Raw genomic sequence first — 14,849 nt, 5'->3', positions numbered from 1 at the left:
TAGTGGAATGGCTGAGGGCTTTTTTTAACATTAAAGAGAAATTAGGCTAAGAAGTCATCACTATTTGCACCACCACTGCATCCAGGAGGGCGAGTCGAGATGCTGCCAGAACCCTGCAAACCAGGGTACGAGGGGCAAACCCTGAGAGAAGTAGACTACAAGATACAGAAATACTGATTTTTTAAATTGTTCTCCTGCAAGCAAATTGAAGATGAGGACAGTAGTGAAGCAAAACAAACAACTAAACCAGCGCTTGGAATGGCAGCAGCTTCTGTCCCTGCACGGGGTGACAGGAAAGAACGGCCTGACAGCCAGGACAACCAGCAACAGCCAGGACAGCCAGGAATCTGCTGCCACAGGCTGTTTAACAGAACAGGCTGAAAAATTTCCCAAGGAAGCTGCATCTCTCACCAAAACAAACATTTCACAGGCACATGCTGGTTTTGGCAAACTGCTGATTAGGAAAAAGTTGCATGAATCATTCTGTTTCATCTTGATAAATCAAAACACTCAATTTCAACAAGTAAAACATTTCATTTCAGCTATTGTTTTGACTCACCTTCATACTGTTAGATTTAACACTCAAGAACTATGATTTTAGAATTTCTAGTCTGCTGAAGTTAAACACAGAACATTTTTATCCTGCAAGGAAAACAATCAACTTCTTTCTGCTACAGCCACTTCTGTTTAACAGTTCTATCACCTTCGCCTTACCAGAGACAGGTGTTGCCATCTTTATCCAGACAAACTCCTCCAGAAGGCCACAGCTGAGACTGAAACACACTAATCCCACAGAAGTGCGCAGCTCAAAGCTCTGGATTCCCTGAATCTGTCTCCAGAAAGTTTGATAACTAAAATGTAGAGATCTGGAGGCAGGAGAGCCAACCGGCCACACCTGCCCTGTTCTAGATAGGAAACCTGCCAGGAATTCATTGTTTTATGCCATTGTATTTAGGAAACCAAACTAACAAAAACATCCCCAAAACATCCACCCTTCTTCAACAAGACCTGACATGTGCAATGAACGCTCTGAAGATTGTTACACGGATCCTCATGATCGTGTCATCAGTGGCCGGGGTGCCCGGCACATGAATCCCAGACACGCCTGCAATTTTCACATGAACATCTGAGAACCCAATTGTATAAAATCTCTGCCTGGAAAAGGACTGAGGTTGTTTCCTCATACCCACCACCTCAATGGCTGCTTCAGTCATAGATTCTCCAAATGGCTCATATCAACTGCAGTATAAGAAGCCTGTCACCCAGACTTTGAGCTCACTTCCTGCCTTGGGTGCTCAGAAATGCCATCAGGAATGCTACGGCTCCTATAAAACCTCTATAGACGAGGACAATGGTCAGGTACTGTTAGCGAGCTGGCGGGAGGGAGATCAGACACTTTAGATGGGAAGAGGAGCACCAGAGCACAGCCCTGAACCCGCTGGAACACGTGGTGAGGCGTTGCTGGGAAGTACCTCTGTTCCAAAAACCTGTTGCTGAAAGACCTGAAAGACGCCAGCTCAGGTAAAGTGCTTCTTAGTTGTCAGTTTGTCCATCTCAACACAAATTGCAGTAGTACAGGAAAATAATCCTGCAGGTCCCTCAAGGGCTGCCAGTGCTGCCTCTAAACACAATGCCTGCAAATTCTGTGGACAGGAAGCCTTCCAAAGATGAGACCGTGTTCTCCACCGATGAGATTAGACTCTCAAAATCATTTCTAAAAGTTCAGAATTCATTATCTTACACGCTAGAATACTCCCTTAACTTCACAAGCACCTTACAATGAAGAAGGATTATATAACTGTACTGCAGCATGTTGGACACTTTGTTCATTATTTTAAAAAGAGAATCAGCAGTTCTTCTACCTGAATTTTTTTAAAGCATTTTCCCAATTTATAATTCAAGAAACAACAAAGACTGATTCCTCCCTGACCAGTTCCAGGGGGTTTGCAGTGAAAAATGGGAACTTGCCCTAGGCCCTGGCTTCAGAAACAGCTCTGGGGAAATCTCCTTTTATCTTCAGAAGCTTTTAGCAGAGGTTTAAGGAGAGCCATTTCCTTTGGAAAAATGCTTTACTGGGTTTTTACTTGAAAGTGTTTTTAAAAATGAATTTTAATATATATCTGACCTGAAACAAGTCCCCTTTGCTCACTGCAATAAAATATTACCTGGGAGGTGGTCAAAGAGTGACCAGAGACCCCAAAACTACAACATCTACAAGCATTTCCGAAAGCATTATTCATTTATAGTCCTGAAGAGAGTGCACAGACAGCATTTAGAGAAGAGCCTGGATCACTTAATCCTCTCCTTTCTCCTAAGAAATGGCCAGGGGAAGGTCACAGTGGGCACTTCTTATTTTTCTCCTTCCCAGTTGCTATTTTGTCCTGAGACATGTGTCTCCTCAACTTGCTGGGTTCCTGCTCTATGAACAAAAAAAAATCAGAACCCGAAAAGAGACAACTCACACAGATTTTCTTTCTCATCTTCCAAAAGGCTGCAAAGGCAAATCTGAAGCTGGCATACAATTAGTGAATTAATGGAGAGTGTTTCCTAATGGGTGAACTTAAGCCTGAGCTCAGACCTTAAAAACAAGCACGGTGCCAGCTGGTGGGAGAAGAGGATATACCCCATATGTGCAACAGTACGAAAAGGAGAGGGGAAAAGGTTTTAAACAAATGTAAATGCTTAACAGTTCTCTGCAAGAGAGGCAGGATCTCTAACAGTGAAATCTTTAACAACACAGCAGTCAGGACCAATAAAGAAAGAAAATCAGCTTTTTCTTCAATGGAGATGTAAATGGAAGATCTGGTTAAAAACAGTGGGACTTGAGTTCACAAATTAAAACACCTTCAATTCAAAAACCACCTCAGGGAAGCTACAGATCATTTCTGCATGTCCCAGTAACAGAAACAAAGAATAGCACAAAGAGCCAGCGAGACGAAACCAGGTTATCTAACATCCCATCCAAGTCAAGGATCACAACCAGCTCAGGAATTAATGAATACAGGCCACTCACATTTTGAATAAATCAGTAATGAGCCCAGATAAAGGACAACTTCCCTGAACATTACCAATTCTTAACATCCATCTCATCTTGACCCCTGAGATGAGGAGAGTCTGTCTCTCTCCAGACAGTTGAACAGTGCTCGATAAATACTGTAAGATCCTCAGAAAAAGATAGATACAAAAACATAACACTAGTTCTGCCATCATCTGTCATCTGCTTTACTGCTCTTCGTATTTTGCTGCCACTTGTACTTCATTATTCTACTAAGTTCTCCCCACAGGACATTTAAATCTTCTAGTCGTGATGACTAAAACCAGCTTGGCCAAGAATCAAAATGATTTGAAGCTGAATCATTCATTACCTTCTCAGACTCATCAGTTCCTCTTAACACACTAATCCTCAGCCAATCTGCCAGTTATGAACCAACTTCATAGAACTGCATTATTTTCATCCTCTCAGGGGAAAACAGAGAGATCAGGCACATTTTGAAAGGACTTCTCAGACAAGAGATCTAGACAACTCTTTATTGCTAACTTAAACATTGTGCTTCATAAATTTCAGCTACAACACTCCTTTCAGAGAAGCAGCAAGGGGGGAGCAAGCTATAGACTTACCCTTTATGAAATACTTCAAACTTAATTCCTTTGGACCGAATTGCTCGTCGGAAACCTCTGTGATTTCGGTTGATGTTTAACTTGAACAACTGGTTGTATTCTACAATCAAGACATAAAAAAAATGAAAGAAAGCTGTCAAAGTCAAATTATGCACAGTGCTCTACAACTCAGATCTCTGTTTATCTCAGTTTGGCCCATTTGTGAAAGACACTTCACATCCATACGAAACTCCTTCTCAGGAGGTTGTGCCAGTCATTAACAAGTCGGTGTCCCTATGCAACAGTTCATCCCTGTCATCCCCACTTTACAGGGACAGAAACAGCAAGTCATCGTGAGGAGGTGACAGCAAGTTACTGGAGAGCCAAAACTGGAGAATCTAGGTCTTTCAGCAGAATGTCTGTGGCTAAAAAATGGTACAAAATAATAAGGAAAAAACATAGTAAAGTTGGACTGGGAAGGGGCATTTTGATAAATTCACAACTAGTAATTTGGATACTGAATTCAAAGCTGTTTTGATATTAGATGGCTGCTTACTGCAAGAATTGAACAAAACAATATAGCAATAAACCAAATTCAGAGTGCAAGATGATTAATTCTACAATACATAAGTTTAATACTGGTATTCAATGGCCATGTACAAAGGGCTATTTTTCAAAAGGTACAAATAAAGTATTTTAGTTGGTTTCAAGACACATTGTCTTAAAAAAATAAATCTGCGATGATGATGTTTTGCCAGGTTTCGAAATGTTAGCTGATTAGCAAAAATCACGACAGAACTGCCACTCTCCCAGGACACCAAATCTGACTGAAAACCATCTAATCCACGGAGACATTAAAATTAAGAATTTGACTTGTTTAATAAGGAGTATTTATTTACCTGGCCCATGTCCCAGCAGGGCTGACAGCAACAGCTGGAACATGACTGGTAACTGGATGATTTCACTAATTCGTAACACAATAACTACAACCAGTACTGGGATGAGGGTGGAGAAATTGCCAGCACAGCTGGACTTCACCCTCCCGTGAGCCCTCTCATGCAATTCCCAAGGTGCCACATTTTTCCCACTGTCCCAGGAAAAGTACTAACCTGGACAATTGTTATTGTTAATTACAGGCGTTTTACTCTTTTGAGGTTGCTCCTATTAAAAGAGACACACATGACACAAACCCATCAGATATTACTTCAAAATACAGAGTAATAACCATTTTTATTACCAGCTCTTTTTTACACCTATTCAAGAAAAATGAGGTTCAGGGGTTTATATGAATTATGAGTCATGGTACATTCAAGACTAAAATCTTTGGGTTTCTTTGTGGTAACAAGTATAATACTAGATAAAGAACAAGCCAAACCATTACTTTAAATGTAAGAGCCACCGATAAGCTACACGGTCACACTCAATTCAATCCAATCATCATAAAGTTCTGACTGCACCTGTTAAGCTACATGATAAACTACGCACGTTCCACGACACGGTAGTTTTGTTCCTTCTGCATTAGTTGGAATAATAAGCTACACAAGGAATTCATCACAAATCACTCAGGGAATTGCCCTACTATTATTTTGCCTGACAATCAATCTGCCACCAAAATTAATTAACTTTTAACCTAAAGCAGAGTACAAACCAAATCTCTGGGGACTGAACAAGGACAATGTGACCTAATTATTGCAGCTACTTTGCAAAACTGATTTCAGCTGTGAAGGAGAAAGGTGGTGTGTTTGAGGGTTGGCTAAGCAGTAGAGACCTGGCTTTTAAAACAAAATAGATTAAAAGCAACTATGCTGATTCTTATTCTCCAGAAAATTACTCAATACAGACCAATTTTGTTTTCAGCCACCCTAATGGGGTGAACTCCTCCATTAAGGCCTCACATAACACAAACCTGGTCTGTCCATCACCAATTTCTCACAGGTAATTGAAGTTATTTCAGTGGATTTGCTGCAGAATTTATTATGAGGTAAAAATCCAGACTCTGCACTCTCACAGGGCAAAGTATTAGTCCTGTAAGAGCAAAGATTGGTTTTTGCCCTACAGAGGAAGCAGCAGAAGCCCCAGCACCTCTGCTGATAGTAAGAGCAGACACCTCTCTTGATAATCCCTTCTCTGGCTCAATGACTGCAGTATTTCTCAGATCAGAAACTGCTTTTGAAGTTGAGTGGAACAGGATGACACTGGGGAGTTTTAAGGAAACAAGCAATATATATATGTATACATATCTTTTTATATACTTACACATATATATGCACATGTCTACATGCACATATACAGAAGTACTCATTAGTAAAGTCAAGAAACTTGTGTGGCCTAAGTCCTTTCTCCAGATACGCACATATCTATTTGCTAATTACATCACCAAGAATCACATGCACTTATTTGAGGACAAAGATTCACCTTTTCAATCAATTACTATAATTACAGAAGACGCCCAAAAGTAATGCCTTTAACAGCCTGTTTTCTTAAAGGAATGGGACTTAGAGGGAGACAACATCTAAGGTGGCCTCTCTCCCCTAGTGACAACTTTGTGTGAGTTTGGTTGAAGCTACCAGGGTAAGAAGTTGAAAGAAATGACCACCTACCAATTTTGCTAACAAAAAACAGGCCAATTAGTGTATTTGGTGGGGAAAGGTGGGCAGAGCTGAGCACTGCAAATGCTGGTCAGCGTTAAGCTGGTGGTCAGCCAGCCAGGGGACACGCGAGCCTGGCGCAGAGATCACACCGCCAAGTGTGAGGTGTGGAGAACACCGAGAGAAAGGTGCAGCAAAGCTCAAATCTGCAGGAAACAGATTCAGTTTTGTTTCTCAGCAAAAGTTTCTGTTTTAAAAATGAGTTCGGGCAGTATGCCTGTAAGTGGTTTTCCTTTCTAGAAGAAAACCTACACTCCCTCCCTGAAGGCCTCAGAAGCCAACGCACTGGGAAGGGTCACAGACAAGCCAGAACACACTCACCGCACTTGGGTACTGAAATTCAAACTTCACAAATGCATCCAAGTCTCTTGGTGATACACCTGAACAAAACAACAACCAGTCAATCCAAACAGCCAATACAGACATTTTCATTGTGTCTGTTAACGTTGAGCAGGATTTTCAAGAACACCTAACTGAAAATCAGTTAGGTGACTCATGATCTGTCATTTTACAACAGAAAAACCCATCCACCAAACCAAAATCCATAAAAATGTTGCACCCAAAGGAAAGAAATCTACTTTTATTAATGCTATTGTTAGTCCTGAGACAATCTAGCACAGATAGTTTACAAGTGCCCCAGAAACAAAGAACTAAAAGCTGTAATGTTGGCAGGAGCAACTCGTGTCTGCTGAAAGGTCAATACACATGAAGTCGATGCAGAGTTAGGGCTGGCACTCAAAATAGGAGGTGAATATGAAACTTAAATTATGACCCAGTTATACGCAAACCCAAAACAATTTAAAGTTTTTCTCTCTGTCCAGATGGAACCCAGATTCTCTTTATTCTTCTGAGTTGTTTGCTTTTAAATACCTTAAATGTTTAAAGGTTTTTTTGGAGGCCTGAGTCTGAAATCTGGTTATTTTGTTTTAATGAGTTGTGGCAACAAAAGTCTCAACTCCTGAAGTGGTCTTCAAGGTAGAAAAACCTCATTCCCCACCACCTTCCTTACCTACTCAAAGGAAAAAGCCCACATACCCTTTTGAGTACATACCTGGCGGAGCTGGTAGGTTTATCCCCCTGACAATAAGGAGGTGCATTTCTGTGCTGTTGAGTTCAGAAAATATCCTGTGAAAAAATAAAGACAAAAAAGCATATTCATTCCAGTAGCCCACTACCACTTGATCCAGTGCCAGACCAGGATGCCACTAGTGTCCGTCAGACCTTTTTCAATAGCGCATTCCTACACAGATCATCTTCATAAATTACAGAAAAGCGAGGAGAGAGTACAAACCAAGATAAAAACATCTCTGAGGTACAGTGAAAAATGCCAAGAACAAAGCCCAAAGGCAACAGGATTAAGGGAGAAATAAAGAGGAAGAACAGCTGAAATAGCAGAATACAAGAGATGAAGTTGGAGGTATTTTGAAAACAAAAGAACCCAGAACAGAAATTAGAGAACAACTTCTTCATATTTAAGTCATTGAGAGTGTTCTTTCAGGAATGCTGAGCCTAACCCAAGTTTGCTGAATCCAGCAAGAGCTAGAAACCAGAAAACTCATTCCAGCCAGTGCGAGAAATCCCTTTGTTTTTCCACACCTTATCATTTTAAAAGTTCTTTCCTCAAAGTGGTGGCTTGGAGGATCCATTCCTTGTGCTCGTGCAAGCTGCAGGATGTCCATGTCCTTTTTACAACCTTGTGCCAGTTTCTCAAACCTACAGAAAAGGCAGACAAACAACAGAAAAGCTCCACACGCAACAGCACATCAAACAGAGCATTCTCCCGGAGAGAGGCCACAGAGTAAATCCCGCAACAGGCCTGAGAGCGACTCGGAGACGCCGGCCTCACTGTTACCGACCCATTCACATAATGAGCAGCTCACCAACCTGACCCCCATCATCTTTAGGGGGTTCAGGCAGAATCAAGCCTGACCACAGTGTGGATGACTAACAGTCGGCAGAGGGGCTTACCGAGTCGTTTCTGCAACGTTTCCCAGGTGCATAAATTGCTTGGAATACTGCAAACACCTCTGTCAACACAAACAAAACCAAATATAGATGCACTTAGTGATCCTTACACACTGATTCATGATTGGCAGAGAGTTTTGAGGTTGATGACAATCTAATTTAAGAAAAGTCAAGAGTTTTCCCAAGTCACCCCAAAACATGCCCTCCGCCCCGAACCCTTTAAGCCCAAAGCCGAGTACAGAATTTGTATGAGCTTTTCTGCCCTATTACTTTTTAATCTCTTAATTTCTAGATATAAGGTTCACCCAAGGACTAGTCTTAATTATTTGGGTACTATTTAAAAACTTGAGCGTTCGTATTTAATAGTGATAATTTGACAGTCCCAAGCCTCCAAGTGCACCCTCTGACTTTAACTAGCAGGGAACCCAACCCTGAAAATTCTCCACTTTAGGACGCACAAAATCAAAAGTATTTTAAAAGAAAAACAAAAGACCCCACAGAAACAATTATGGGTTTATAATATTAATAAAACTCAGAGAAACATTAAAGATAAAATGGTCACCTCATGTTGGTCCTTCAGCAATTTTATGAGCTGTGTATACACTTCATCTGCTTTCTGGGACAGTCTGACATCTTCATGGTGTATGAAGATAAAATCACCCTCATCATCTGTAGGGGGTGATGGCAGCTGCAACACAAGAACACCATGTTTCAGAGCCCTTATAGGAAAAAATGAAGTAGACAAAAAGCAGAACGTATGGAAAGGTCACTGAAGGGAGACAGGTTTGTTTTCCTCTCAAGGCAATTCTGAACCAACCACTACTTACACCACTGCCTGACAACTGCTGAAGTCATAAAACCCCACAGAATGTCTTACAGGCCTAATTCCCTAACTGTTCAGGTCAGGAGAGCTATTATAGTGCAGAGAAACCAGGGCACCACTGTAACACACACACCCGATCCTCATCCCAAACTGGAGTTACGACACAGCTAAGATGTACTCGCGCCCTAAGTCCAGTGAACACCTTTGCAAGCTGTATGGCTGAGGTGTGCCACGGCTGAGGTGTGCCATGGCCTGTCAGGGAGCAAATGGATCATGGAGGCTGAATTTGAGGAGAGTAGAAGAAACCAACCCAAAAACTAAAGCAAAAATATAGAGGACTTTCAGGGCTCAGTATCCAGATTTGTCACTTGAACAAACCAACTTAAAATTTGTGTCAGGAAATACTTATTAAATCATTCACTCTTTGAAGTAAGTACTTAACACGTCCAAGAATATGAAAAAAAGCAGAAAACTAACAGTATTACTAACCTTGGAAATATCAACAGGTTTGCCACATTTTGCTTGCTCAATCTTTAGGTCAAAGCTCTTGGCTGTTCTGAGATACATCTTAGCTTGTTCAAGGTTATTTTCCTTCTTTGCTTTGACAGCTGCCTTCATGTATTGCTTCTTTCTGTTCTCCAGAAACTCCAGCTGTTCCCTAGCTGAAAAACAGTTGTATGAAAACCCTTGCTCATCTGATGCTGTCATGCCCCTGAAACAGGTTTATCATGTTCAGTTTATACCCAGAAAAAGGTCAGCAGAAGTATAGATATCAAATAAGGACATTTCCTTACTACACTTAATTGTTTCTTGGCCAGTTTCAAGTATCAGAAAAAGAAACAAACTTCCTTTTGTCATGGTATCCTTCATCAAAAGACCTCTTAGCACTTCAGAAGTGTGACAATAGTAATTATGGCCCCTTATTTGCAGGCAGGAGACAAACTCCAGTGCAGCTGATGGGTCCAAAGCAGAAGCTGAATCCAAACCTTCAGCTTGACATGTTAACTTCTAAAGGACAGCAAATATGATGAGCATCTTCTGTACTCATTTCTTTCCTTTCCCCTGACCCTTCAGAAAAAAAAATGTGCAGCTGAACCAATGTGCAGGCACACAGAGACATACCCACTTCTGCTTGTTTGTAAATCTTTACCATCTTAGTTTCTTATTAATTCTTGGGTCTCCGCTTTCCTTCCCAAACAGTAAGGACGAACACACAAGCCAGAAAAAATTGCTTTACACCGCAACAGGTCAATGCATCCTGCGTCTTCTTATAGCTCGCTTAGGAAATGGTACAGCATGAGCTGATTACAGCCTTTTCCAAAGATACTCATACTGTATTCACCACTGCACTCTACTCGTGACTACACAAGCTAAACACCACCTGCAAGAGGTGCCTGTCTCAGCAAATAAATACACCAGTGACTTCCTCACTGTGTTCACTGCTGTCAGATGACAATCAACTTATTCCCATCCTTGTGAAAGAACCTGCTGTCCTGCTGCTGTGAGCAATTTGCTTGATCAGCCAAAACCAAACTAATTAGACAAGATAGCTAGCCCAGATTCCACCGAGACAAAACCTGTGGTGTACTCTGCGAGGCCAAGACACAGAGCACAGGTATTTTTCAGAAAAAATCTGTGGAGAATGGACTGAGCAAAGCCATTAATCCAACTGATCTTAGCTTCTTGACTTTCCTGGTAGAGGCCTTAAGTGCAACTGCTCCACTCAGCTCCCACACCTCCCTAAGCCTTGTGCTCTCCAACAAGAAAACAGGTTTTTACAATTGATTTATCATCTACAGGCAGTTTTAAGCTGCACTTCATAGTTGCAGGGGAAAGAAAGTTACATTAGGATCACAGAATGCACTTTAGCTAGTTAAATATAGCTTTACAATAGTGAAGTACTGACGTTTTGTTGTGAAAATCAAGTCACTATGAATTTGTCCAGGTTTTTGTTACTGCATCTATTGGTCATATTTTAAAGTACTTTAAATAACCCAGGAGAGATGACTGTAATGCCAGACATCAGGGATTATCAATCCCTTCACAGCACAAGTCTCGGGCAATTGACACATGTGATGTCAGCTAAAACTGCAAAAAATAAACCTCCTGAGGATTCATAGATTTTCAAAGCCAAAATGTACAACTACTACGTTCTAGTGGTCTTTATTAAAAAAGTACTGGAATTTTCTAGAGAGAAGAGCCAGTGTGAAATACCTTTGCACTCTGCAAAAGAACTCGCACCAGCCAAGGAGGCAGTTCTGCTTTGTCCTGAGGGAACTACCCAGGGCAGATGGAAGGAGGACGGGATCACAGTCAAGGCACGACAGCAGAATCAGGGAGAGCCTGAACACCACTGGTTGTGCCCAAACCACAGCGTGAGGAGCTGGCTGTCCCTTACTATCTGTACAACTCACCTTGTAGAGACAACTTTAGTGACCTTAGCAATAGGAGGACTAGAGGTTGACGAACGACAGCCTATATGCCAGCTGGAGATTCTTGGATGAAGCACCAGGCAGAAACCAGTTTGATGTAGGAAGCTACATTAGATCAGTGAATAATTCACACTGGCAAGCTGTCCACTTTAATTGGAGTATATGTAGAGTTCACATGGGAACAGAGTGAAACTTTATGAATCGATATACTTTTTACATCAAAATTAATTAAAAAAACAATCACCCTTATAATTAGACATGCTGCCTCTGTGAAATAAAGCTGCATGGCTGGTCTGGATCTGCCCACCAGCAGACACATATATTGAGGCTCCTGTCAGAGGACATCTGTGCCACACATTCACAGGCTCATATCTAAAATATAACGAAAGGAACTCTGTACCAAAGTATTAAACAAAACTAGTGCAAACGACTAGGAAATGAATCACTGAGAATGATGATCCCTTCACCTTACCAGCTGGTGGGAGCTGATCCACTGACTCTGCCTTGTCCAGGGTGAAGGGTGACGCAGCCCGTTCCCCGCGCTCAGGAGAGCTCTCCTGCCCAGCCGTGGCAGACGGCACTGTAATTGGCCTAACAACTTGAGTCGGCCTTCCAGGCAGCTGAGCAGGCTTCTTGGCAACTGGGGCCTGTGTCAGAAGTTCATTCTAGCATAACAGAAAGAATTTCATATTAAATACAATAAAAGCTATTTCAGACTTGAGGACAACATCTCAAGCATCAACAACCATGGTTATCGCTATATCAGCCTCCTGGTATTGCTCTTGAGGGGAGCATAACATAACATTCTAGACAGCAAATTTTAACTTCTGGGGGTTTATGAGCTGTGCCACACCAGTAAGTAGCTGGCCTATGAAAGCATCAAACCTCCACTATAGAAGGGACAGGAATGTTGAACAAGGCAGTGATTTAAAAAAAAAAAAAGCAGATGCATGCAGAAAAACGACCATCCAGGAATTCTCTCCATGAAAAGCTACTCCGTTTGAAAGCACAAACCATCAGCAACCAAATACAGAGACATAAAAAAATCAAACCAAAGTCCAGAGGCTTGTACTGCCTGACAAAAAGCAGTAAGTGCTGAACATCCTGGGAAAGCACAAAATAGGAGCTACTGAGATGCAGGATAAAAGTACAAATACAAGTACTTTTGAAAAATGTGAAGGGGTCGCCAGGATCTGAAGTGTTTGCTTTGAAAATATAACCCACATGTAAGACAACTGAGAGCCAAACTCTGGACTCACAGACTCTGTATGTACTGACTGTAACAACATCTCATCTCTATTTCTGTCCTACACTATAATGCAAATTGAAATTACTACTGAGATCCTGTACTCTTCAGACTTCTGGGAAATGTATTTCATCTTTGTATCCTTGCTTGACTGAAAAATCCAATGTCCTCATCTCTGCACACCACAACAGACAGCATTTTAACTTTTACACATCCTATTAAGAAATACTAACCTCCTCCTCTTCATCATTCTCCTCCATATTTGCCAGCTTGCCGGCACTTTCCAGAACAGCAGCTATCGTGCCATCACCTTCCGTTGCTGCAACACCAGGAAGGGGAGGAAATCCTGAGGAGAAAAGGAATACAGAAGTTGTGTAAGAACTATGTTCTGTCTTCCATATTTCTTCTTTTCTGTACAGCTATTTCTATCCAAGTATCTATTATCTAATGTATTTCAGAATTCAGTGCAACTAGACTGAGGCCGAAGCCACAAAGCCTTGCTAGATAAAGTCTGAGCGGTGCACTTAAGATCAGATCTCTCACGGATATCCATGCTTAAAGAGTTTATGTCAAAATGATGCAATAACAGAGCATGGTTTTCTAAATTCAGCAAGTGGCAGTCAGACAAGGAACCTCACAACCTCAAGATTTTGGTAACACTGATGCCTCCAGAACCAGCAAAGAATTCAGTGTCTCTCCTTTGCACAAAAGGATGGTGGATTGTACAAAAAGTTGCTGACTCCTTTTTCCCTTTTCACTATTGCCTCACCTGAGTTGGTCCAGTCCAGCAGAACAACAGCGCTACACCACAGAGTAATAAACAATACATCAACATCGCTGACATCTGCATAACACACTAACATCAGCCTCTGCTGAAAAATCTACTGCAATGCAGAGGTTGCAAAGGCAGAATCACAGTAGTTAAAAGATGAAATACACAAAGAACAATCTTTTTTATTATTTTATTATCCTTGTAAGGATGGGAAGAAGGCCTGATGGTGGACAACAAACTCTCACTTCCATGCTACCAGTTCAGTGTCAGCTTCAAACAACAGAGACTCAGAGCCACTACTATCAAATGTCTGTTAAGATTTATCTCATCAATACGTAGCAAGTATGCTTGTTGCCAGTCTCATTTCTCACAAAAGTAATGATAAACTACATCTGAAGCTAGAGATGGCTGCTCCAAGAACAGAACGGGTTTGAAGTACACAGGCAGGCAGAGCACAGAATCCTGGGCTGCTGCCTCTGTGTGATTTCTGATTCCATTACTCAGCTGCATTTTTGTCTCCAGGGAGGTCAAGGCTGGCACTTATCATCCAGATGCCATGAAATGCACAACCAGTCCATTATAATCTCATTGCTGGGTCCAGTGACTGCTCAGTGGTTGTCTTCAGAGTAAATCATATGGCCTCTAAGCGAGGAACTAAGTTACCTAAGGTCTACCTTGACTTCAGTAAAGCCTTTGACACAGTCTCCCACAGCATCCTCACAGGTAAGTTGAGGAGGTGTGGTGTAGGCAATAGAGTAGTGAGGTGGGTTGCAAACTGGCTTAAGGAGAGAAGCCAGAGAGTGGTAGTCAATGGTGCGGAGTCTAGTTGGAGGCCAGTATCTAGTGGAGTGCCTCAGGGGTCAGTACTGGGGACAATATTATTCATTAACGATTTAGACGAGGGAACAGAGTGTACTATCAGCAAGTTTGCTGATGACACGAAGCTGGGAGGAGTGGCTGACACACCAGAAGGCTGTGCTGCCATCCAGTGGGACCTGGACAGGCTGGAGAGTTGGGCGGGGAATAACCTAATGAAATTTAACAAGGGAAAGTGTAGAGTCCTGCATCTGGGCAGGAACAAGCCCAGGTTCCAGTATAGGTTGGGAAATTACATATTAGACAGCAGTGTAGGGGAAAGGGACCTGGGGGTCCTGGTGGACAGCAGGATGACCATGAGCCAGCACTGGGCCCTTGTGGCCAGGAAGGCCAATGGCATCCTGGGGTGTATTACAAGGTGGGTGGTTAGTAGATCGAGAGAGGTTCTCCTTCCCCTCTACTCTGCCCTGGTGAGACCACATCTGCAATATTGTGTCCAGTTCTGGGCCCCTCAGTTCAAGAAGGACAGGGAACTGCTGGAGAGGGTCCA

General features: G+C 42.1%; 1 protein-coding gene across 3 annotated transcripts in view; it reads right to left on the bottom strand.

The window, feature by feature from the left end:
• The window catches only part of CC2D1B (coiled-coil and C2 domain containing 1B), a 35,023-nt gene that overhangs the window by 3,260 nt on the left and 16,914 nt on the right, over positions 1-14,849 (bottom strand). For all 3 annotated transcript variants that reach the window (XM_065071046.1, XM_065071048.1, XM_065071045.1), the window contains exons 13-22: positions 12,945-13,057; positions 11,938-12,130; positions 9,523-9,695; positions 8,773-8,898; positions 8,214-8,272; positions 7,842-7,958; positions 7,297-7,370; positions 6,567-6,625; positions 4,707-4,758; positions 3,619-3,718 (exon numbers count right to left, since the gene is read on the bottom strand). In XM_065071046.1, coding sequence (XP_064927118.1) covers positions 3,619-3,718; positions 4,707-4,758; positions 6,567-6,625; positions 7,297-7,370; positions 7,842-7,958; positions 8,214-8,272; positions 8,773-8,898; positions 9,523-9,695; positions 11,938-12,130; positions 12,945-13,057 — 1,066 coding nt within the window. The remainder of the gene's footprint in view (positions 1-3,618; positions 3,719-4,706; positions 4,759-6,566; positions 6,626-7,296; positions 7,371-7,841; positions 7,959-8,213; positions 8,273-8,772; positions 8,899-9,522; positions 9,696-11,937; positions 12,131-12,944; positions 13,058-14,849) is intronic.

Source organism: Columba livia, chromosome 8 (assembly GCF_036013475.1).
Source record: "Columba livia isolate bColLiv1 breed racing homer chromosome 8, bColLiv1.pat.W.v2, whole genome shotgun sequence".
NCBI lineage: Eukaryota > Metazoa > Chordata > Aves > Columbiformes > Columbidae > Columba > Columba livia.
The sequence above is the reverse complement of the archived record's forward strand: the minus strand, read 5'-3'. Positions and strand labels throughout refer to the sequence as shown.